The sequence below is a fragment of the Moschus berezovskii genome, chromosome 18 (genome assembly GCF_049115385.1).
Source record: "Moschus berezovskii isolate FMDL1 chromosome 18, NW_MosBer_1.0, whole genome shotgun sequence".
Taxonomy (NCBI): domain Eukaryota; kingdom Metazoa; phylum Chordata; class Mammalia; order Artiodactyla; family Moschidae; genus Moschus; species Moschus berezovskii.
The window spans coordinates 60682515-60708295 of NC_142477.1; the positions used below are offsets into that span (position 1 = coordinate 60682515).

Genomic DNA, 25781 nt, shown 5'->3' on the forward strand with positions numbered 1-25781 from the left:
AATGTTATGATGATTGATACTATGGTCAGAAAAGACTTGCCTGAGAAAGTGATGTTTGAACCAAAATCATAAAGGATAAATGGAAGTTGACTGGATGATATAAGGAGAAAGAAAAGACTGTCCCAGATAGTGTAGACTGAGGTCCTGTGATGGAAAAGATCCTGTCCAGATTCAACTTAAACCCTATTCTCTCCTGTTATGATACTGTAACTTGAGTTGTATGTAATTGATAGTATGAAACCAAAGGTATTTAGACATTTGCATTATGGGCTTCCCTGGTGGCTCAGAGGTTAAAGCGTCTGCCTCCAATGCGGGAGACCTGGGTTCGATCCCTGGATCGGGAAGATCCCCTGGAGAAGGAAACGGTAACCCACTCCAGTATTCTTGCCTGGAGAATCCCATGGACGGAGAAGCCTGGTAGGCTACAGTCCATGGGGTCGCAAAGAGTCGGACACGACTGAGCAACGGAACAGAACAGAACGTTATAAATTTAATTTTAATACACTGCTTTCATTTTTTTTTTATTAGAGTGTAGATTTATAATGTATTAGTTTCTGGTGTACAGCAAAGTGACTCAGTTTTACATGTGTATTATTTTTATATGTCTTCTGTTATGGCTTATTATATTGAATATAGTTCCCTGTTTTATAGAGTAGAACCTTATTGTTTATCTGTCTTATATATAGTAGTTTTTATCTGCTAATCTCAAACTCCTAATTTATCCTTCCTCCAAGTCCTTTTCCCTTGGTAACTATAAGTTTGTTTTCTGTATCTGTGAGTCTGTTTCTGTTTTGTAAATAAATGTCATTTGTGTCATATTTTAGATTCCACATACAAAGTGATATCACATGGTATTTATCTTTTTCTTTCTAACTTACTTCACTTAGTTTGATAAACTCTAGATCCATCCATGTTGCCACAAATGGCATTATTTCATTCCTTTTTATGGCTGAGTAGTATTCCATTGACAATGGAAGGCATTGGCACCCCACTCCAGTACGCTTGCCTGGAGAATCCCAGGGACGGGGGAGCCTAGTGGGCTGCCGTCTATGGGGTCACACAGAGTTGGACACGACTGAAGTGACTTAGCAGCAGCAGCAGTATTCCATTGAATGTGTGTGTGTGTGTATATGTATGTATGTTGTGTGTGTGTGTATGTATGTGTGTATACATACACACACACACATCTTTATCCTTTTTCCTATTTGTGAACATAAATGGATGTAACCCCAGTTATAATCTATCCTGAAGGTTTATTCCGTGTCTTGGCTATTGTAAATAGTGCTGCTGTGAACATTGTGGCACATCTGTCTTTTTGAATTAGAGTTTTCTCTAGCTATATGCCCAGGAATGGAATTGCTGGATCATATGGCAACTCTTTGTTTTTTAAGGAACCTCCACATTGTTCTCCATAGTGACTGTATACCAGTTTGTATTCCCACCAACAGTGTGTGAGAGTTCCCTCTTCTCCACACCTTCTCTAGCATTTATTATGTGTAGACTTTTTAATCATGGCCATTCTGACTGCTGTGGTACCTTATTGTAGTTATGATTTTCATTTCCCTAATAATTAGTGATGTTGAACATCTTTTCATGTGCCTATTGGCCATCTGTCTATTTAGGTCTTTTGCCTGTTTTTTGATTGGGTTGGTTGTTTTTTTTTTGTTATTGAGTTATATGAGTTATAAGAGTTGTTTGTATATTTTGGAAATTAAGCCCTAGTTAGTTGCACCATTTGCAAACATTTTCTCCTTGTCTGTAGGTTGCCTTTTCATCTTGTTTATGGTTTCCTTTGCTGTGCAAGATCTTGTAAGTTTGATTAGGTCCCATTAATTGATTTTTGCTTTTATTTCTATTGCCGTGGGAGACTGACCTAAGAAAACATTGGTATGGTTTATGTCAAAGAATATTCTGCCTATGTTCTCTTTTGGGAGTTGTATGGTGTTGTATGTTTAAGTCTCTAAGCTATTTTGAGTTTATTTTTGTGTGTGGTGTAAGAGAGTATTCTAGCTTCATTGATTCACGTGCAGCTGTCTAGCTTTCCCAACACCACTTGTTAAAGAGACTGTCTGTTCTCCAGTGTATATTCTTGCCTCCTTTGGAGATTAATTGACAGTAGGTGTGTGGGTTATGCTGCCTTTACACTTCACCTCATGAACACTAACTCTTGAGTTATATAGAAAGCAATGCGGTTTATAAAGTTGTTTTCTCAAAGTGAAGTGACTTTAAATTTGATAGTATAAAGTGATAGTCTGATGCTGCTGTCCTGCTGGTTATTACTAAATTGAACTAAAATTTGCAATATGGCTTTAGAAACATGAGTACTTACAAGTGAGATGAACACTGCTTCAGAGACACAATAACTTGGCTTTAGTTCCATCTTTCCCACTTGGGAACCAGCCTATGACCAGGAGCTTTCTTTATCCAAGCTTGATGAGGCTTTGTGATTCTGAGTCTTTTATGATTATGATTTTAGTAGGGAAAAATACAAAAAAATAAGGTATGAGTAAAGCTTGATTTTACTTTTCAGTGCTGCGTAAGTTAACTGTTAATGGATTTGTGGAACCTCATAAGAATATGGAGGTGATGGTAAGTAAAAGAAGTCATTTATTATTTTGTAACTTGGGAAAAGTGCTTGGTATTTCCTGCATGTTATAAAGCTTATTCTCTTTACTTGGCATTCATTTAAAACGTTTTTTATTAAGTGACCACCTAATTTCTTCTTCTTCTTTTTTTTTTTAACCATTTTGTATATGTTATACTATACTTTTAGACTTGTGGTCTGTTTTCAGACATACAGAAAATACATCAAAGCAAGTATTATGTGAAAGGGAGGAACTAGAACTAGGATGGTTCTCAAGATGCCGTGGTACATTGAGAGTGTTTATTTGAATTTGAAATCAAGTAAACTCTTAGAAATTTGAATGCTACAGTAACATTACTAGGGTCAGGGTAGACTGATTTATATTCTTGGTATTTTCTTTTGTCTGTTTTTATATACTTAAAATGAGATATTTTTGTTTTGAATCATAACATTTATATTTGTTCTTTGTAATAAATTATAAAAAAATATATATGAGAGGAAAGCTCCATTGATAAGCCCAACAAGTTTTGAAGTATACTCATTTTTGTATCATGGCATCTACTTTTTCTATATGCAAAAATATATAGCTGCATATATTTTATTCCTGAATAAAGTGGAATTGTATCATACTTGTTCAGATCTGTATTAGCTTTTACAGTGAGTTTAGGTCAGTTAGAATGTTACTCTGAATTGCCTTTGAGGCGGCACAGGAAGCTTGGAAAAAGTTTATTTAATTGGTTCTTTGGGTTTGTCCTACTATATTTACATTTGATCAGAGTCATGCTTTTATTTATTTTGAACTTTAGTCTGTGTTTCTATAAGATTTTGCCTGAAATAATGGTTCTATTGTTAAAAGAATTAAAAACTGCTAATATACATCATTATAATATGAATACAGTTTTTTTCTATAAAAATATTACATTTTTTTTAAAGTTAAAAAACTAAGAAGAGGAAGTAGAAAATACTAAATCATTTAAAAACTTACCATGCTAACAATTCTAAGTTCCTTTATAATATTGCAAACATATTATTTCAGATATACTTTCTGTCTTCCTCAGTTTTATATGAATGAGATCTACATGCTGTTTCCTTCCTTGCTTTTTCTTAAACTCAGTGGATTGTGGATATTTTTCACATGTCAGTAATATTGTTATATATCATGTTTTTAATGATTTTATGCTAAATACAATTACTATTGGTATGCAATTAAAAAAATTAATCATAGATTTTGTGTAATTTACTTGCCCAGTGATCTCTTGGTGACATGTAGTTTGCTTCCAGTTTTTGATTGTTGAGAAATGATATTAAAATGAACATTTGGATGCATATGTCATTGTGTACTTTTCTAGTGATCTCTAGGATAAATTCCTAGAAATGGAAATGTTGGGTTAAAGTATATCCACATTTATGATAATGATGTATATTACCAAATTACCTGAAGATATATGAAAACCAACCCCAGTTTTCAGTACTGCTACATTTAAATATTTGGTTGGCCAGAAAGTTCATTCCTGTTTTTCCGTAACAGCTTTTGGCCAACCCAATATTTATGTTTATTGCCATGCTGTCAAAAAACATTTTCTAGAAACCAGTTTGACAGCTCCTTCAGTGCCCTCACAAGAAATCTAAGTTCCATGAATGCAGAGACTTTTGTTCGCCCTTCACTCCAGATCTTGGTATAATATCTGCTATATAAAAATGCTCAGTAGTTATTTAAGTGAATGACTGTGTGATACGGTAGAACTATATCAGAAGGCTCAGTAACTATATATAATATTCTGAGTATCATAAAATTAAAATATTGAATATGTTTATCAGTTTTTTTCAGTGTAAATGAACTGATATGAATCACATTTCTATAAATTAGAATAATAGTTGTCAATGGATACTCTCCATATTTTGTGAGCCTTTGGCTTTTCCTTGAGTCTTTCTGTGTCTCAGAAGCTGTATGTCAGCTCCTGTTCAGTTATACCTGCTGTATTGTGGTATTATTGATTAGCTGTAAATAAGAATAGAATTTTAACAAATTATGGACAACATTTCAAATAGCATAAAGATCTTAAAAATCACATGGAGTGTAAATGATGCTTAAGAAGCACTATATACTAGTGGTGAGATTTGGGTTTCTGGAGGCAGACAAATTTGGCTTTGAATCTTGGCTTGGTCTTTTCATGATAGCATGGCCTCGGAGTATTTTCCTTGGTACTGAGTTTCTTTTCTTGCAATATGATGATGAAATAATAGTACATATCCCATTGGATGTTGTGAGGATTATGAGAGAGAATGATTTTTGAAATGAGTTCAGCAACTAAACAAACTGTTCTGTAAATTGCCATTTGATGATTATTTTAAGAGATTCTTATTATTATATAATATTAGTCAAATTACTTGGTTTATTTGGATTAGTCAGTTGTCCAATTCTATAAATTCCTGATCCTCTTGATGAACTTACTAAAATTGATGTCCTTCGTAAGTTTCTGTTCTCTTTAGAGAACTCTGACTGATGCACTAATTTTGTTTAAAAGAAAATAGAATAAAATTCCTTCTGTCTTGTAGCTACTGTATGGGACCATTGCATTGAGCTTCTGTATAAATTTAACATGCGTTTGGGATCTTGGTGATTTTATTTTTCCTATATTGAAAATTCTGCTATTTCATCATCCTGGAAATTACTTTACTGTTAATTATCATTGCTTATAATTTATTCTCAACTGTGTTTAAAAAGATTGAAGTAGTATGAAAATGAGAGAATGATGAGAGAGCCAGAGGATGAAGCAGTAGTGAAATTGGTTGTCCTGAGGTTTTCTTACTGTGTTATCTATTGTGTTGCATCTTTCAGGAAGGTATAGAAGAAGACCACAAACACTATCTCTTTGTTATTAGCTTTCATTTAACACAGCTGATAATTCAGTTTTTCATTTTCTGCTCAAAATGGCTGAGAGATTGACTAAGGAAAATGTTTCATGATTTTTACATGAATCCAAAGATGGATGCTGTTTAAGAGACTGGTAGCAGCCCCCTAGAACCCAGTGGTGATAGTGAAACTGTCTAAGTGGAGTTTTAGCTTCTGTGACTTCAGGTGATGACATCCTAGGTGACTTGTCTCAAACTCAAGAATTGATGAGTGAGCAATATATCTCTGTATTTCAAAGAAGAAATAACAGAATTCTGTTCTAGTCAGTCATTCATCAGGAAAGTGTGTAGTATTTTGTGACAAAAACCTGGACCATCTCATTTGCTAAAAGGACATGTGACATCTTTTATGATGTTTATACATCAAAATTTATTGATACAAAAGTCTGTGATATTGAAATTCTTAAAAATTTTAATAAAGTTTTTTTTCAGTTCAGTTCAGTTGCTCAGTCGTGTCCGACTATTTGTGACCACATGAATCGCAGCACGCCAGGCCTCCCCGTCCATCACCAACTCCTGGAGTTCACCCAGACTCATGTGCATCGAGTTGATGATGCCATCCAGCCATCTCATCCTCTGTCGTCCCCTTCTCCTCCTGCCCACAGTCCCTCCCAGCATCAGAGTCTTTTCCAGTGAGTCAATGCTTCACATTAGGTGGCCAAAGTATTGGAGTTTCAGCTTTAGCATCAGTCCTTCCAGTGAACACCCAGGACTGATTTCCTTTAGAATGGACTGGTTGGGTCTCCTTGCAGTCCAAGGAACTCTCAAGAGTCTTCTCCAGCACCACAGTTCAAAAGCATCAATTCTTCGGTGATCAGCTTTTTCCATAGTCCAACTCTCACATCCATACATGACCACTGGAAAAACCATAGCCTTGACTAGACGGACCTTTATTGGCAAAGTAATGTCTCTGCTTTTTAATATGCTATCTAGGTTGGTCATAACTTTCCTTCCAAGGAGTAAGTGTCTTTTAATTTCATGGCTGCAAACAGCATCTGCAGTGATTTTGGAGCCCCCAAGAATAAAGTCTGACACTGTTTCCACTGTTTCCCCATCTATTTCCCATGAAGTGATGGGACCAGATGCCATGATCTTTGTTTTCTGAATGTGGAGCTTCAAGCCAACTTTTTCACTGTCCTCTTTCACTTTCATCAATAGGCTTTTGAGTTCCTCTTCACTTTCTGCCATAAGGGTGGTATCATCTGCATATCTGAGGTTATTGATATTTCTCCCGGCAATCTTGATTCCAACTTGTGCTTCTTCCAGCCCAGCGTTCCTCATGATGTACTCTGCATAGAAGTTAAATAAGCAGGGTGACAATATACAACCTTGACGTACTCCTTTTCCTATTTGGAATCAGTCAGGTGTTCCATGTCCAGTTCTAACTGTTGCTTCCTGACCTGCATACAGGTTTCTGAAGAGGCAGGTCAGGTGGTCTGGTGTTCCCATGTCTTTCAGAATGTTCCACAGTTTATTGTGATCCACACAGTCAAAGGCTTTGGCATAGTCAATGAAGCAGAAATAGATGTTATTCTGGAACTCTCTTGCTTTTTCCATGATCCAGTGGATGTTGGCAATTTGATCTCTGGTTCTTCTGCCTTTTTTAAAACCAGCTTGAACATCTGGAAGTTCATGGTTCACCTATTGATGAAACCTGACTTGGAGATGCTTATATCTTTCCTTTTCTCCTTTGCTTTTCACTTCTCTTCTTTTCACATCTATTCGTAAGGCCTCCTCAGACAGCCATTTTGCTTTTTTGCATTTCTTTTCCATGGGGGTGGTGTTGATTCCTGTTTTCTGTACAGTGTCACGCACTTCTGTCCATAGTTCATCAGGCACTCTATCAGATCTAGTCCCTTAAATCCATTTCTCACTTCTACTGTATAATCATAAGGGATTTGATTTAGGTCATACCTGAATGGTCTAGTGGTTTTCCCTACTTTCTTCAATTTAAGTCTGAATTTGGCAATAAGGAGTTTGTGATCTAAGCCACAGTCAGCTCCTGGTTTTGTTTTTGCTGACTGTATAGAACTTCTCCATTTTTGGCTGCAAAGAATATAATCAATCTGATTTCGGTGTTGACCATCTAGTTATGTCCATGTGTAGATTCTTCTCTTGTGTTGTTGGAAGAGGGTGTTTGCTATGACCAGTGCGTTCTCTTGGCAAAACTCTATTAGCCTTTGCCCTGCTTCGTTCAGTACTCCAAAATCACTGCGGATGCTGATTGCAGCCATGAAATTAAAAGATGGTTATTCCTTGGAAGGAAATTTATGACCAACCTAGATAGCATATTAAAAAGCAGAGACATTACTTTGCCAACAAAGGTCCGTCTAGTCAAGGCTATGGTTTTTCCAGTGGTCATGTATGGATGTGAGAGTTGGACTGTGAAGAAAGCTGATCGCCAAAGAATTGATGCTTTTGAACTGTGGTATTGGAGAAGACTCTTGAGAGTCCCTTGGACTGCAAGGAAATCCAACCAGTCCATTCTAAAGGAGATCAGTCCTGGGTGTTCATTGGAAGGACTGATGTTGAAGCTGAAACTCCAATACTTTGACCACCTCATGCGAAGAGTTGACTCACTGGAAAAGACTCTGATGCTGGGAAGGATTGGGTGCGGGAGGAGACGGGGACGACAGAGAACGAGATGGCTGGATGGCATCACTGACTTGATCACATGAGTTTGAGTGAACTCCGGGAGTTGGTGATGGACAGGGAAGCCTGGCGTGCTGTGATTCATGGGGTTGCAAAGAGTTGGACACGACTGAGCGACTGAACTGAACTAAGGCCAAATTTGCCTGTTACTCCAGGTGTTTCTTGACTTCCTGCTTGTGCATTCCAGTCCCCTATAATGAAAAGGACATCTTTTTGGGGGGTTAGTTCTGAAAAGTCTTGTAGGTCTTCACAGAACTGTTCAGCTTCAGACAGAATGTGGTCTGACAGAATGTGGTCCACTGGAGAAGGGAATGGCAAACCACTTCAGTATTCTTGCCTTGAGAACCCCATGAACAGTATGAAAAGGCAACATGATAGAATACTGAAAGAGGAACTCTCCAGGTCGATAGGTGTCCGATATGCTATTGGAGATCAGTGGAGAAATAACTCCAGAAAGAATGAAGGGATGGAGCCAAAGCAAAACCAATACCCAGTTGTGGATGTGACTGGTGATAGAAACAAGGTCCGATGCTGTAAAGAGCAATACTGCATAGGAACCTGGAATGTTAGGTCCATGAATCAAGGCAAATTGGAAGTGGTCAAACAGGAGATGGCAAGAGTGAACGTCGACATTTTAAGGAATCAGTGAACTAAAATGGACTGGAAAGAGTGAATTTAATTCAGATGACCATAATATCTACTACTGTAGGCAGGAATCCTTTAGACGAAATGGAGTAGCCATCATGGTCAACAAAAGAGTCTGAAATGCATTTTTTTCAGTACCCCTTTATATTTATTTCTGCAAAGTGTTCATAACATGTCTTAAAGTAATATAGTAGAAGGTGTTTTGGACCCATATGGTAAATGGTGATTCTTGCCTTCTCTGGTCTCTGAAGGCTAAGGTAATTTAATACTTGAGATTGAAAACCTGTGCCACAAATAGTTGATACCATTTATTCGTACTAGGAATACTTATTATTGCTAAATACCGTTTCTGGATTCTGTGATAGATCAAAACAAACAGGCAAAGTTCTTGAATCTTAAGGATCTGACATTTTAGGTGGAGGAGACTGATTATGTCAGGGGGTTATAAGGCCTATGGAAGAGAAATAAACAATAAGAGGAATAGAGGATACTTAGTGAAATAGAATACTTAATAAATAATATTTTATTTATTGAAAGTGATTTAGGTTATTGAAGTGAGACACTGAGGAGATGAAATACTATTATTTTCTTGTGGAAGATTGAAGGCATTATTATAGTAATGGAATGATTTTTACTTTATTTAATTTTAACTTTTTAATATGACATGATAGGTATATTTTAGTTTCCCTGAGAAAGTGTATGGTAAATTCTTAGAATAAATTGAAACTCTTCAAAAATGTTTTTGTTTTCTAGGGTTTTTTACATGGAATATTTGAACGTTTAAAACAATTTTTGGAATGCAGTAAGTACTTCCATGATAGTAGTTTTACTATAGAATCCTTATTCATTAGTAGCTTCTGTTTGGCATATACAAATCTGGAGGGGCTAAAATCTTATATCTTGATAATTAATTATCCAAAATTAAATTGGAAGCTCAGCTTTGTCTTCATATACCTGCCTTGTCCTAAGTATTGAAGAAGCCTTTTTCTAAAAAAATATATTTTGTATCAGTTCCTTCTTCCTTATTTCTGCTGCTACTGCTCTGTTCTGTGCGATACCCAAAACAGTAGTATGTTTAGCAGATAATCATTGAATATAGGTCCTATACCAATGCTGTTTAGACAGTTTGTTGATTCTGTTTCTTTTAGTACATTTAGTATATCTGTTTATATAAATATCCTTAAATGGTACTTTCACTGTGTAAATCCCTGATCTGCTAACCATTAATGTTTAGTAGATAATCATTGAGTATAGGCCCTATACCAAATGCTGTTTAGACAGTTTGTTGATTCTGTTTCTTTTAGTACATTTAGTATATCTGTTTAATATAAATATCCTTAAGTGGTACTTTCACTGTGTAAATCTCTGGTCTGCTAACCATTACTGACCTACCATTATCAGAAAGTAGAACCCTTTCTGATCTATTACTCCATATGGAAGAATTTACTATTTACATTTGTGTTGTATTATGCTGGTGATCTGCTATCCTTTTCTCTTCCCTCTGATTATAAGCACCTTTTATCAAAATGCACACACACACCACACAGACTACACACATATATGTACATTCTTGCACACACATATGTATAACATGTATGTATGTGTTTTTTATGTGCGAGTATATTTGGAGAGTTAGTACCCTGAGAATATACCTTAGTGTACTTACTTTTAGGGGAGTTGCTGATTGTTTTGTCAGTCATTTTCAGTTTAGTAGAACCATTATTGAGTCTGTTGCCAGGTACTGTAAGAAAGCTCATATGGTTTCTTTTTCCTTAAAAGTAGTCATTTTTCTCTGGTTTTCCCCATGGGGGCATAAAATGGAAGAATAGAAGTCCATCCAGAAGAGAATGACATAACTGATGAGACAGAATATGAGGTGTATGATTAGGGAGCAGGCAGGATAGTTAATGAGCTGATGGACATTATTCTGAATGTACAAAAATTAATTATACCAAGAAAATGATCAGAAGAAAATTGTTAGTAGATTTAGGAAAAATAAGTATGTTAATCTTTGAATTCTTTGTTTTTATTTATGTTACTTGAAAAGTATTTTAACTATGACAACATGGTGTTACAGATAAAATTGCTACCTTTTTACTATGAAATGGGCTCAGTTAGTGTTTTAGGATTAATTTTGTGAAATATGGCACTGAGCATTTCTGTGTCAAGTGTAAGCCTAGGTATTGCTTTTTAAAAACTTAATTTTTATCATTTACTTATTTATTTGTTTAGAGTGTGCACACTCATGAATTCATAATACGAAATGTGTAAAAACATATCTGACGGTATTTTTGTAAAAAGTTTTGTCATTGTGTTGGTGTAAATTTATAGAATATTATTAACTTGTACTAATATGTGAAATGTATTTTTAATAGGTAGAAGTATAGGTACAGATAATGTATGTAGAGATAGACTGGAAAAGACCATCATTCTTTTTACTAAAGTGGTAAGTTTTCTTTTTTTATCTTAATTATATTTTCTCAAATGAAATATAGATACCCGAACTTAGTAAAGAAAGTGATGTTTTTTAAGCATACATTTTTGATTTAGTGTTAAAGTAACTTATTTTCTTACTGTGTACAGCAAAGCTAAAAAAGCCCTTTGTATCTTAAAGCCTTTAGAATACATATAATAATTAAATTTATATATACCATATATCATAGTTTATAAGTCACCTGGATGTAAAAAAATCAATCCTAATAAAAGAGAAGTTGATTTCTCTAAGTCTCATTATTCTCAAACCCACTGGAAAAAGCAGAGATATAAAAGATAGTGCAGCACAGCATAAAGTAGGTAAGATGTTACAGTAGATAATACCAAAAATTCAGTATATTCATAATGATAGTTTATCATCATTAATATCACATATCTTTTGAATAGAATCATATGGATATACTGTCTGAGGCAATATATATATATTTCATATAAAATTATTTTATAAAAAAATAAATGGATATAGATAGCCAAATCCACAATATGGAAAACTCTACAGGAAATGATCTGTTACCTCAACAAATAAGTAACAAGAAAAGAAAAAAGAGAACTGACACTATTGAATCCTTATTCAAAAAAACAACTATAAAATAATTTGTGAGGGAACTTTCCTGGTGGTTCAGTGGTTAAGAATCCCTTCCAATGCAGAGGATGGGGGTTCAATCCTTGGTTGGAGAACTAAGATCCCATATGCCACATGGCATGGCTAAATAAAAAAGTAATAATTTATGAAATTCATGTTTATGATCTCATGACTTTATTAAAGCTTTTAAAATTGGAACATTTTACATGTGCCTTCAAATAGAATGTGTTAATGTATTCCTTTGTTTCTAAACCCCTTCTCCTCCCATATTTCTTAGAAATTTCTAGTTAGATAAGAAACTTAATCACATTAAGGCCTTCTTGTTTTTTATAATGATGGGAGGGAATGGAGTAGGGTGACAATGACAAGAATATTTTACAGGTGATGTTGTGTATTTCCTATTGCATTCCATCAGGAGATGCACATTGTCTGATTACTTAAAATTGTTTGTTGAGTTATCCATTATTAAATTCTTCAACAGCCTTTCCCTTGATTCTTGCAGCCATTGATGATCATAGCTTAGATTTTTTGTTTGAATAGGGGTTACAAAATAATGGCATTCTATTAATATTATTCCTTTTACATTTATTAGCTGGAATTCTTCTATATAGAGGAAATTTCTCTCATCAGCTATTTGATACATTGCAATGCAATTGATGCAGGATACGGTTTTGATTATTTGCCTTTATTATTTTTTAAAGGCCTTTCTTGTACTTTTGGTATCACATTTGCTGATTGTTATCGAATTAAGTATGAAGTAAGTTTATTTTGAATCTTGTACTAGAAGTAATAGACAGTTCAGGTGATGAGATACAATCTGATTTATTTCACATTGTATGGTATACCGCAAGAAGTATATTACATGTGAAACTGGACTTCCCACCAAGGTTCCAAACTTGCTAAGTATTTATTGCCAGTTATTAGATGTGCCTATGAATGATTATGTTCCTATGTGAATTTGAAGAAAATATATTAATTTTTTTTTCTTTATAGCTTTTGGACTTCTTGGATCAGCATCCCTTTTCATTTACTCCTCTAATTCAGAGATCACTGGAATTTTCTGTAAGCTATGTGTTTACAGAAGTTGGTGAAGGTGTTACATTTGAACGATTCATTGTCCAGTGCATGAATCTTATTAAGATGATTGTCAAAAATTATGCTTATAAGCCATCCAAAAATTTTGAAGGTAATGCTTTATTGATAGTTTTATTTTTTTCATTTCCTTTTTTTAATCTTAGTGTGAAGTAATTGCTATTTTTATGTAAGTTTTTTGAAGTTCATTTAAGTCTGAGAAATAAACTATTGCTGGGACATGAAATAGAGATAAGGATTAGAGCTTTTGGTATATAAATACCAGCTTTTAAAAGCCATACAGTGCATTTAGTAAACTACTGTTTTTTGTATCACAGTAGAACATCAGTTGAAGCCTAGGGTCTTTTAAGAATTAAGTACTTCAGTAACCTTTATAGTTCATTTGTAGACTGTATTTATTTGTACAATTAAAAGTTTTCTTTTGACCTTATATAAAGTGATTCTAGGCAGGTTAAAGTTGCTTCTCGAATAGGTTAAACTGTTATATTGCAGTTGACCCTTGAACAGCGCAGGGGTTAATGAGTATAACTTATAGCTGGCCGTCGGTATTCACTGTTCCTGTGCATCTGGGGATTCAGCCAACTGTGTATACTGTAGTTTAGTATTTACTGTTGAAAAATATCTGGGTGTAAATGGACTCACAAAGTTCAGGGGTCAGCTCTGTTTGGAATTCATTCATGGGTATGTTTATCACAATGAATGAGAATGTCTTGAAGAGAAAAAGAGAGAGACATATAGGTAAGTCACTTCAGTATGATGTGATAATATAGGATGGAAATGTACTAGCTGTAGTGGTAAGATAGAAGCAAGACTGATGTGTGTGTGGTATAAATAAAGGCAAGAGCATCTTTGAGATGTGTCCATAATACAAATGAAAATTTATATACTATTGTTTAGAAGGTATTCTTAAATTTGTTTCACTCTCCAGCATGGGTAGAATGCTTGTCTGTATAATTAACTTGGAAATTTTATTTTTCTAGATAGCAGCCCTGAAACTCTGGAAGCTCACAAGATTAAGATGGCATTCTTCACATATCCTACTTTGACAGAGATATGTAGAAGATTAGTCTCTCATTATTTTCTGTTAACTGAAGAAGAACTGACAATGTGGGAAGAAGACCCAGAAGGCTTTAGTAAGTATCAGGTTTTCAGTTTTTGCATGAATTTTTCCTCCCTTTCATCAGTAGATATCATTTATTTGATGATAGGTATAATAACATTGTATTTTAATGTAGTGCTTTTGTTCTGATAATATAACTTTAAAAAGTTAGTTTACTCTCTCTTTATTAGCCATTAGTACAAATTTAGAAGCAGAAAATGAATGACTCGTTCAACAATATAGAATTTTTTCCCGAAAGATAAAATTTTTTAGAGTTATGTAGTTTAAAACAAAAATATAAAATTAACTGTCTTTCTCTGTTATCAGATCACTTTCTACTCTGTGGTTCATTCTTTATTATTTTTTATTTGTGGAAATTTTTACTTCAGAAAGTAGTTTGGAGATGAAAATTTCTGAATTGCTGAATGGATTACCTAGATGATTGAAATATTTCTCTAGGAGACTTTTTTAAATATAATTTTATTTATTTATTTATTTCATTTTTGCTGGGCTTTTCTCTAGTTGCAGTGCGTGGGTTTCTCACTGGGGAGACTTCTCTTGTGGCGCGTGGGCTCTAGGGCATACGGACTTCAGTAGTTGTAGCTCCCGGGCTCTAGAGCACAGGCTTAGTAGTTGTGGATCACGTCCTTAGTTGCTTTGCAGCATCTTCCTGGACCAGGGTTTGAATGCGTGTGTCCTGCTTTGGCCAGTGGATTCTTTACTACTGAGCCACCATGGAAGCCCTGTAGGAGGTCTGTTTATTCTAGTCATACTTTAGTAGTAGGTAGACTCTCAGGGCCTTTGCTACAGAAAATCAAGGAGTTGTGTGCTTGGTAAAGTACTTGGGTATGAATAAAGTGTGTGTCATTTATTAGGTTGGTGTAAACATAATTGCAGTTTCCAACCACGAATTTTAAATCATTATAAATAGCTTCAAACACACCTTTATTAATCAAAATAGGAACCATTACAATCAACACATTTTTTGCTTATGAGAACTGTTTGTTTATTCCTGTAACATAAAATCCACGCTTTGGCTTTGAAAAACTCATAAGGAAAGCGTATTCTGCCTCCTGCTGGTTGTGGAAGCATTTTCCTTGCAAAAAGTTGTTGAGATGCTTGAGTAGTGGTAGTCAGTCGGTGAGAGAGGTCAGTTAAATATGGCTTCGATGGTCCTCTCAATTGGTTGTCGTCAACTTCTGATGGCTGGCTCCTCATCTTCAAGACTCTTGTTTTTTTTGCAAAATGTCTTGAACCACTGTATGTTCATTAGCAGTTCCTGGGCCAAATACATTGTTGATGTTGCGAGTTGTCTCCACCGCTTTATGACCCATTTGGAACTGGAATAAGAAAATTGCTTGGATTTGCTTTTTGTCTAGCATCATTTCCCTAGTGTAAAATAAATATAAACAGCAAGTAATAAGTCATTAGCAACAGAAAATAGAATGAAAAATGTACATTAAGGTGATGGATAGCATAACCATGGTTATTTAAGATTGCATTCCAGTATTAGGCCAAGTTCAACAGTGGAAAAGCGCAATTACTTTTGCACCAACCTAATACTTCTGCCATGGTCAGACATGGGCTAGGTTTTAGCCTCTACCCATCCCTTTGACTGGATGCCTTTGTGTAGTTTTACGCATATATTTCCAATATTTTTAAAACATCCTAAACATTTTTTAAGACTTTCATTCTTTTTTGTTTTGAAATATTTTAATTCATTTAGAAAATACAGCACAGCACTATAATGCATATTTTTTGCTTTTACTTTTTCTTGTAGCTAAACTCTTATGCTTCATATTTCTTTTTTAATGTAGTAATACCATATAATAATATGAAACACTGAATCTTCAGAGTTTTAAGAGTTCTGGAAATATTTTACTTTAAATACAGAAAATTTATGGAGAAAGAGACTAATCATTTAAACTTGTAAAACATCACTATTGTATGAAATGATCCTCAGGATTGTAATGGCAGTGTATCAGGTAATGTCACAGACTCAGATAGTGACAAATACTTTGAGCTTTTCTCCATACAGAGAGAGAGAGAGAGAGAGAGAGAGAGAGAGTGTGTGTGTGTCTGTGTGTGTGTGTGTGTGTGTCTGTGTGTGTGTGTGTGTGTGTGTCTGTGTTGTATATGGCATGTGGGATCTTAGTTCCCCGACCAGGGATTGAATCCATGCCCCCTGCCTTGGAAGCCTGGGAGTTTCACCACTGGACTGCCAAGGAATTCTTCGTACAGAGTTTTTAACGAAAGTGAGAATGCTTGTGGTTACGAGCACTTTGATGTACACAGATGTCATCTGTAACTTATGGTAAAGAGATCTCTGTAAGGCCTTGTGTTCCCAACTGTTTGCTGTGTGTTATTTTATAATAATTTGCAGCTGTATTATATTGATATTACGGAAAATCCTGGTTTCCAAAACTGAGATTTTAGAAACATCGTTACTGCATTTGTGGAGAGCATCATTTGTCATATTTTTAATTGCAGCAGCGGAAGAAACAGGGGGAGATTCTTGGAAGTACAGTTTGAGGGTGAGTATTGATTGAAAGAAAGGTAATGCTTCTGTAAGGTTTTTTTTTGGTTCTGTAGTAATTTCATGAATTCTCTTAGAGAATGATACTATATTGAAGATTTCAAGCATTAAGTCAGGTAGGAAACATTTATTATTGTATGAGTCCATATTTGAGAAGAAAGCACCTAATTAAATTATGAACTTGAATCTGAAATTTTTTTGTTAAGTTGGAGGTTTGCAAACTGAATTTTTCTTCATTTTACAAATTGGAAATAATTGTCATTGCAGAAATAGGAAATGTTTTTGAAAGTTACCTGTTTTGGCTAGAAACATTTTTTTCCTCCTAAATATTTCAGTAATTGTAAAGCTTCTGGTACATTATTTCTCTTACTACCTACTATGATTCTCAGAGACCAGCCCATTGCTTTCAGTTATAGAATTCTTTTTAAATATACTTTATTGATATGGCTAACACTGAGGAAGGTTTATCAAACGTGGACTTTGAACTGTTCTTTTCTGAAGACTTTTGTTTATATAATTTGCATTATCTGTTTCATAAACTTCTATAGAACTTAAAAGTTCTATAAAAATTTTTTTTTACTGCTCTAAGTTTTTAAAACTTTCTCTTATGGAAACTGTTAAACATATTGAGAAACAGAATAATATGAATTCTTCTGTATCCAAAACCTGTTTTATCAGTTATCAACTCGTGGCTAGTCTTGTTTTGTATGAGTACTCCTTCAACCACGTGGATTATTTTGAAGCAAATATCTGAGATGATGTATCATTTCATCTGTATACATTGAAGTATGTACATCTGTAATTGATTTTAAACATAAATCACAATAGCTTCAAAATTTAATTGTATTCTATTTTATGAAACATCTAGTGATTTAGTACTTTTAAGAATGAAAATGAGTCATTTTTTTATGTAATTAACATTGTGATTTCTGTTTTTAAAATTTGTTTTTAGCTGGAGGATGGTTGCTTTACAGTGTTATATTGGTTTTCTGCCATACATTAGCACGAATCAGCCATAGGTATACACATGTCTCTTCTCTCCTGAACCTCCCTCCCACCTCCTACCCCATCCCACCCCTCTTAAGTTGTCACAGAGCGCCAGGCTGAGCTCCCTGTGCTGTACAGCACCTTGCCATTAGCTGTCTATTCTACACGTAATAACATTGTGATTTCTTTTACACTTTGTGTCTGTTAAAGAAAATACAACTCTGTGGTGAATTGAATTCATTAATTGCTGTTGTTACTTATGTCACTGCCAGAAAAAATAAATAATTTTTAACATACTAATTCTTAAGACAGTCATTTATAGTTCTGAATCTATAAGTAAATGTGGTTCCAGATTGCTTTTTAAATTTAAAGAATTAAGTAAAAAGTATATGTAAAATTTTCCTCTCTGTAGTTTTGCATTTTTGAATGTATAATGCCAAATGTTTGAAATAGTGAAATAACTTTTCCACATTATGAATGAAATATTATAATTTGATTTTATTTCCCATTGGGTTTATGAAAAACACTAATAAACTTTTTTCAAAAGAACATTAAGAATTGGAAACATATTCAGAGTTTTAAGAATGAGTATTCTTTGCGTTAATATAGAATTAATCATTGCAATATACCATTGTTTTCATTAGAAACTTATTTTTTTCCCAACAGCCATGCACTGAAGTATTATTTATAGATATATTCCATGAATATAATCAGACTCTAACTCCTGTACTTTTAGAAATGATGCAAACACTTCAAGGTGAGGTATATTTTGTGATATTTTGATTTATCTATTAATCAGTGTTCAAAAAAATATTTTGAGTTCCTGCTATGATGTGTTTCCTAGATCATATACCAGACATGAATTTGAGAAAGACTGAATGTGTGCTTTTCTGAAAGAGTAGCCTTCAAAATAGAAAACGAGAATGGCAGTTCACAAGTGAGATAGGCCTTGATTGTGATAGTTAGATTTTTCTCTGGTAAGCATACTAAAATAGTGGGCAGTCATGTATATTGCTTGGGGGAAAAATCTATTTGGAGCATGTTGTGAGAAGTACTGGGTGAAAAAGTTAAAATAATAAATGTTAGCTTCATGACTGTGGCAGTGGGAGTGGAAAGAATGTATTTAAGAGAATTATGAAGTGAAATGGTTGGCACTTGATTTTTGTACACAAGTAATTATTTAACTATTAAAAGTGATTTGTCATTTCTGACTATTCTGATACAGTGTAAAGTTCAGGGAGGAGGCCATGAATGCTCTTTTTTCTCACCTTGTTTGCAGTGTCTGGTACACACAGTAACTGTTGATTGATTGACTTTTGGCAATTAATTGACACTGCTGGGCAAGGGAATCTTACACAGATTATTTGATTGGTTTGGGCAGGAGTCGAATTGTAAGGGATCAAGTGTTGAGTAGGTGGTAATGTAAGGAAATAAAGGTAAGAGGATCTCCTGTAGAGAAGGAGATTCTTGATCTTGTTTGTACCATCAGAGGGTAGCTCACTTTTTAGGCTTTTATTTTCTCAAAAATCTAATGGAGTGTTCCTGCTTAAATTATAAACCAAGGGAGTAAATGAGCTATCCATCAAGTTTTTTGTGTTCATTTAAAAGATAATGTGAGCATTCATTGTAGTTTCATATGGATTGATTTCTGATGTACAATTATTTAATAATTTCTTAATGTAACATTATAGATTCTTAAATTTGGTAATATACTGCTGAAGTTACCTTTTTTGTTGTTGTGTTTAGAACATTATTTCCATTTTCTCCCATCCATTTAGTTTTATTAAACCACTTTAGGAAAGTGGTTAAGCTAATTAGGTTACCCTCTGATAAGTTGCTCTATGATGGTAAGGTTTACAGTGATTTCAGAGTTTAGTTATTTTCTTTCCGGTTCTGGAATGATTTACTTATTTAGGGCTGTATGCTTAAGAAATCATATTTAACAGCAGAAAAGTGCTTTGATAAACTTGCTAGGAATCTTTCTGTCCTAAAGAAATATGCTTACTGAGTAAACTAAACTGTGTTCTTTGTGTCTGAACTGTGGTCGTCTCCTTCTGGATAGTTGTGCAGGGACTGCCACCTCTTTATTCTGGTTTCCATGTTACATAATGGTTCTCACTTACATCTTTCATTTTGCTGTCAAATCTTTAATGTGTTGTCATAACCTGGCTTGTTTTTTATATTTAGAAAAATAAAACTTTTTGTATGAATTGCCTATTATTTTTTTTTCCTATTGTGGGATTCATCTTTTTATTCTTTTTAAAAATTTTCTCTTGTAATCAGGTTATAATGCAGTGGTTAGCAATTTGACATATATTTTTCTAGAATGTTGCTTGATGTAACATTTTCCAAATATGTTATAATGGTTTCTAAAGCTGTAGTATGGCTTTACATGTCATAACTGTCTTCTCTAATGATGATGATAACAAAACTTAAACTTTCTCTTATATATTTAATATCCACAAAATACATTGTAGTTAGCTGAATGGAGAAAGTAGCAAATTGAATTTAAGTGTTTTTTAAAAACTAGTTTTAATTTACCCTTGCTGATACTTGTTTTTTCAGGTCCCACTAATGTGGAAGATATGAATGCACTATTAATCAAAGATGCTGGTATGTTAAATGAAAATGATTTAGAAACATTCATTTCTTCAGTAGGGTATGTCTGTTTTGTGGCAGGTGTTATGCTGGGAGAGTTGGATTTACAAGGATATCTAAAATTTAGGAATTATCTGGTGATGGAGAGTGAGCAAACAGTTGATTATAACATAGTATCAGTTGATTAATGCTAAAATAGATGGTAATCAGGTAGTGCCATGGAAAACTACAAGGAATTAATAGTTTTGGTGTACCCAGGGAACGTCTCCTGAAGAAGTGTTCTGTGAGGACACAGGGTAAGTGAGAGTTAATAAGTGGTGAAGGGTGGTTCCGGATGAAAGGAGCAGAATGGACAGAAGCTTGAAGGGAAGGGGGACAAGCACAGTTAAGTTTTGAATTGGGAGAATTTGATTTAATTGAAACATAGCGTTTAAGGGGTTGTGGTGACAGAAGAGGCTGGAAAGAGGGTTATCAGGGACCATAGCATAAAATCTTGCATCCATTTGGAAGTGGATGTTATTTTTATAATTTGACATGAATATTTTTAAGTGAATGTAACTTTCTCTTTGAAAACACTGAATATTTAAGAAAAACATAGAATGATGTAATTTAGATGTTTCTAAAATGTTTGTTTAAATAATTTCCTGGATTAACATATTGTAGATTTCCCTTTATTAACTTATTACATATTTCAAAGTAGTCTTTAAGACTTATTTTCTTACATAAGGGCAATTAGCATTTGGCCCAGTATTTGAAATTAATTCTTTTTTTAAAATCTTCTTCTTAGTGTATAATGCTGTTGGATTAGCGGCTTATGAGTTGTTTGACAGTGTTGATTTTGATCAGTGGTTTAAAAACCAGCTTCTTCCAGAATTGCAAGTCATTCACAATAGGCAAGTATAAAACCTTCTGTTTGTTATACACGTATCTTACCTTACTGATTTTCTAATGAAGACTAGAAGGTGTTAAAATTGCCTAAAATTAAAAAAAAAATCATAGTATGACTTAGCTAATAGTGTCTAATGTACAAAGGAATAAGACTTGAATCTTATAACTGAAAAATAAGCAAAATCATTTGTTATTATGTTATTTTACTTCAAATGTGAATTGTGACTTAAAATTGTCTGAAATATTTGATAAGATAGTTTGCAGGATGAAATTTTATGCAAAGATAATGGAAGGTAGGGATCTCTGAATTCTAGACGAAGATTGTGTACAAAAGGAAGTCAGTTGAGACTTAGCAGAGACTAGGGCTGATGTCAAAAGGAGCATAACCAAGTAACATCCATGAAAGGTGGCTGTCTGAGGATCACAGAGCACTGCAAGTCTGTGGGGAAAAGAAATTGTAGTGGCACCATGGCAGAAAGCATTTGGACACGCTTGAGTCTCATATTAAGGAGTCTAATTCAGTAGTAAAGATCAATCTGACAACTTAGTAAGTAGGGCTTTTGCCGTATTTTAATTTTAGGTAACGAATGAGTAAAATGGAAGAGGAAAAGGCATTTCATAATTTGTATGAATTTTTCTTCATTTAAAATTAGACACTTAAAAATTTTCAAGAGCCTTTTTTCTTGTTTTGAATTGGGAAGTTTTAGGGATTTATTTCTGTAAATGTGGTACTTATCAGAATGCTTAGCATACAGTCATAGAACAGATAACATGGCTACCTTAATACATGAATAGAGAACCATTCATGTATGGATCATTGTATAAATATTTAGAGCAATAGAATTGTGAGCTAGAGATGCTTTAAAGGTAATTTTCACCAGTAAGTAGCTATCCTTTCAGTTTTCAGTTATTTATTCAATCATGAAATGTTTTCAGCACTGGGATTTGCTGTGTCCTGTTGGGGCAGTGGTGATTAAAATGTTTTTCAACTCTGCCTTCTGGTTGCTAGCGAGCCTTTGATGGAGAGAAAGCCTTCAGTATTGAGACAGATTTGCGGTTTGATTGTCCTTAAATCCTAGAGACTATTTAGTTTAGACCCGTGCTATCCAGTACAGTAGCTTGTATGTGTGGTTATTGAGTACTTGAAACGTACTTAGTGCAAGTGAGGAAATGACTTTAATTAACTAAAATTTGAATTTAAAAACTAAATCAGTGTAAAATATATATTGATGACAGATTGAAGTGATAATATGTTGAATATATTGCAGTAAGTGAAAATGTTAAATTTTCATGTGTATCTTTTCTTTAATGTGGGTACTGATAGATTTAAAATTGCTTATTTGGCGTACATTATGTTTCTTTTGGACAAAACTGGTCTAGACCCGTATTTCTCAAACTTTAATGTGCATATGAATCACCTGGTGAACTGGTTGAAATGCAGGTTCTAAGGTTTAGGTCTTGGTCAGATTGTGTGATTCTGTCATCCTTCCAGGTAATGATTCTGCGGGGCTGGACTCACACTTTGAGTAGCAAACTGACCCCTGCTGTTAACTTTGCCTAGAAGTGACTGTCATCGTAGAATCTGAACCTTTCTGAGTTTCGTTCTCTTTGTCTTGAATGTTGAATGTGGTAATCCCAGAGATCTCAGTCCAAAATTGAAGACTCTCTGATTCCTTCATTTACACTATACAAGTCTTGTTTACTTCTGCCTCTGTGACTGTTCAAATCGTCCCTAACCCTTGAAAAGGCAGTTTTTCAGTTTTCTGCCCCCAATACTATTTATCTTAGTGAAGCGAGTGCAAGTCACTCAGTCGTGCCGACTCTTTATGACCCCATGGACTGTAGACTGCCAGGCTCTTCTGTCCATGGGATTCTCTAGGCAAGAATATTGGAGTGTGTAGCTGTTTCCTTCTCCAGAGGCTCTTCCCAACCCAGGAACTGAATCCAGTTCTCCTGCATTGCAGGCAGATTGTTTACCGTCTGAGCCACCAGGGAATGCTGTTCAAATCCCATCTCCCTCTGTCTGCTCTTCTCTCTTACATTTTTGCGATCCTAATCTAAAGTTTTGTGGTCTTTAATTCTTTTAGATATGGTAAACATTTTGAGAGCAGGAAATGTACTTTTTATTGGAACTTTAATGAATAATTCTTTATATGTATTTAATAATCTTAAAATATTGTAATTTTCTAAAAGGTGTGTTATATTCATTAGTTTACTACATTGTCACCCAGAAATATCATCTTGCCACTAAAATAAATATAATACCGGGAGTTTGTGTCTACATTTCTTGGACACAGGTGGTTTTTCCCTTTGCCTAAAGAACCTTCATTTTCTTCAGCCCAGATGGCCATAGAGAAACAAGTGTATGTACATGTTACTGTAAATGTCTTAAGTCTAGAAATTTCTCACTGTGTTTTGAAAATAATCTTTGTGAGATGAACAGAATTGGAATTAGAAAATTGAGTATCGGAGTTCCTTTATTTTTATTATTATTATTACTTTTTGGAGCCTCTCCTGCCTCAGGGTTTGGGACATCAGCTGCTTTCACCTATTAAGATGGACTCTTTTTGGTTACTTGAGGAATAGAAGTGAACTTGGCTTTTATGTACATATCTATGTTGTAATTACTTAATACAAAATAATCAGATTTATAATATGTCTGCTGAGAATTTTCAGTTTTTTAGATCAGAATTTTAGTATTAGTACTGTGGTACATTTAAAAGTAGCTTTTAGATTTTTGTATAAAATGCATATTGCTTTCTTATTACATTTTAGATTTAAATGATGAAATATGCTTAGTGAAATAGGCTTCTTGAAATATTTAACGTTTTAATTGCATGGTTTTCCCACCTAGGTATAAGCCATTGCGGCGCAGGGTGATTTGGCTCATCGGTCAGTGGATTTCTGTGAAATTCAAGTCTGACTTAAGACCCATGTTATATGAAGCAATATGTAACTTGCTTCAGGATCAAGACTTAGTGGTATGTTGCTAAAATGTCTTAAAAGAGTTCTTTATAAGTTTAAAATATGTCGAAGTTCAAATTCAGAAATGGTTTATATCTTTCTTTAGAATGTTGGTAGTCTTTCAATGCTGTAGTTATTCCTTGGTGAGAAGTTTGATTTGAGGGAAGAAAGTCTTTTTAACTCCATTTGCCCTTCTTATCACTAGTCAGTGAAAAAAAAATTAAGTCTACTAACCTATAATTATTTATAATTTTTTAGTATGAATAAAAGAAGGCAGTTTTCTTAAAAAAAAAAAAGAATCCCTTTATAGCTTAAATATCCTTTTTCTTATTCACGACAGAATTTGTAAGTTTTATGTTTGTGCTAATACTGTCATCTGTTTTATCCTTACTGTTGATTCTTTTTTTGTCTCTCAGTTTTGAGAAGTTTTTTTTTTTAGTTTTGTTTTAGACTTTGAAATTGTTTCTTTTAGGACTTTTTCATGTGTAGCATTTCACATAATATTCTTGATTTTGTGTTACTGAAAACTTGATAATGACTTCTTCATTGCTTTGTTCCACTTCAGTAGGTCTGTTGCTTTATTTTCTGTTGATTACTCAAAGAGCTTTTTTTTTTTAAAGAGCTTTTCCCTCAGTTCTTTATTTTATGCCTGAGTGAGAATATATTCATGACTTAACTGTACTTTGTCTTGTACTTAGATTTGACTCCAGCATAGTCTTTAAAAAGTGAATCTGGTTGTCTTTTTCTGAGTTTCAAATTATTTGTAGGTAAAATTAAATGATTTTTACCCCTCAAATTATGATGTTATTTAATCATTTCTCAGTATTCCACCTTAAAAATTTTTTTTAAACCTACCTGAACCCGGTCTTCCAGCAAAGGTTTGGGTCATTTTTCTCATTTCACATGTGTACATGATAATATAAACTATTTTTAATGTTCAACAAAAGAAAACATAATTGGGGAAATTATGAAATTAAGAAAACATCATAATTGCAGAAGCATGATGCATTCTAAAAGCAAATAGAACTGATCTTTGGATTTCCTGCTTAAATGTTACTTATTTTATATAAATAATTGAGAATTTACTCTAAATATCATTCTGTAATTATTAAATAGTTCAAGTATCCCATGTTTAAACAAGGGAATCTAGTTTTATCATGTTTAAATTCTTAGCAGTTTATTGATAATATCTAAGCTCTTTCTACGAATACTGTTTGCTAGAATTAATTTACTTTTGTAAATAGAATAAATTCTGTTTATTTAGAATAAAGCATTTATAAGATTTAAGTTTTGTTTTCCTTCTTGGAAATATTATTTGCTATTCTGTCAGTGGTGTCAGAGAGAAGACATTAAATGCTTTATGTGAAAGTGTTACAAAAGATATAAATTTCAGGTAAATTTTCTTTGGAAAAGTGAAATTTCTTGGATTTTTTTTTTCTTTCTTTAATGAGTCTTTGGGAAAGAAATGAAGAGAAAAATGAGTCATTTTGGTCAGCACTTTAAAAGCAGAACATTAATTCTATCACATTAACAAACATTTTTGGGCAAAAGGGTTTCATGACCAGTTAAGTTCGGAAAACACTGAGCTACATATTCAAATAATCCTCTTTCCTATAGCATCAATCAGAACACTAAGAATGTACGTTGATGGTGTTGTGACTCTCCAAGATGACAAATACATTAATATCCAAGGACTGCACTTTGAGGAAATGCTGTTGTAGATACAACTTTTGCCCCTTTGCTGTAC

The 25781-nt window shown here is 34.0% G+C and overlaps 1 protein-coding gene across 4 annotated transcripts in view; it reads left to right on the forward strand.

The window, feature by feature from the left end:
• The window catches only part of IPO11 (importin 11), a 203585-nt gene that overhangs the window by 50057 nt on the left and 127747 nt on the right, over positions 1–25781 (forward strand). For all 4 annotated transcript variants that reach the window (XR_016035238.1, XM_088827722.1, XM_055422006.2 and 1 more), the window contains exons 7-16: positions 2531–2589; positions 9548–9596; positions 11170–11240; positions 12864–13056; positions 13943–14095; positions 16552–16595; positions 18251–18341; positions 20150–20197; positions 20970–21075; positions 23925–24051. Coding sequence is in view for 3 of the 4 variants with exons in the window: in XM_088827722.1 (XP_088683848.1) it covers positions 2531–2589; positions 9548–9596; positions 11170–11240; positions 12864–13056; positions 13943–14095; positions 16552–16595; positions 18251–18341; positions 20150–20197; positions 20970–21075; positions 23925–24051 (941 nt within the window). In the remaining variant the exon portion in view is untranslated. The remainder of the gene's footprint in view (positions 1–2530; positions 2590–9547; positions 9597–11169; positions 11241–12863; positions 13057–13942; positions 14096–16551; positions 16596–18250; positions 18342–20149; positions 20198–20969; positions 21076–23924; positions 24052–25781) is intronic.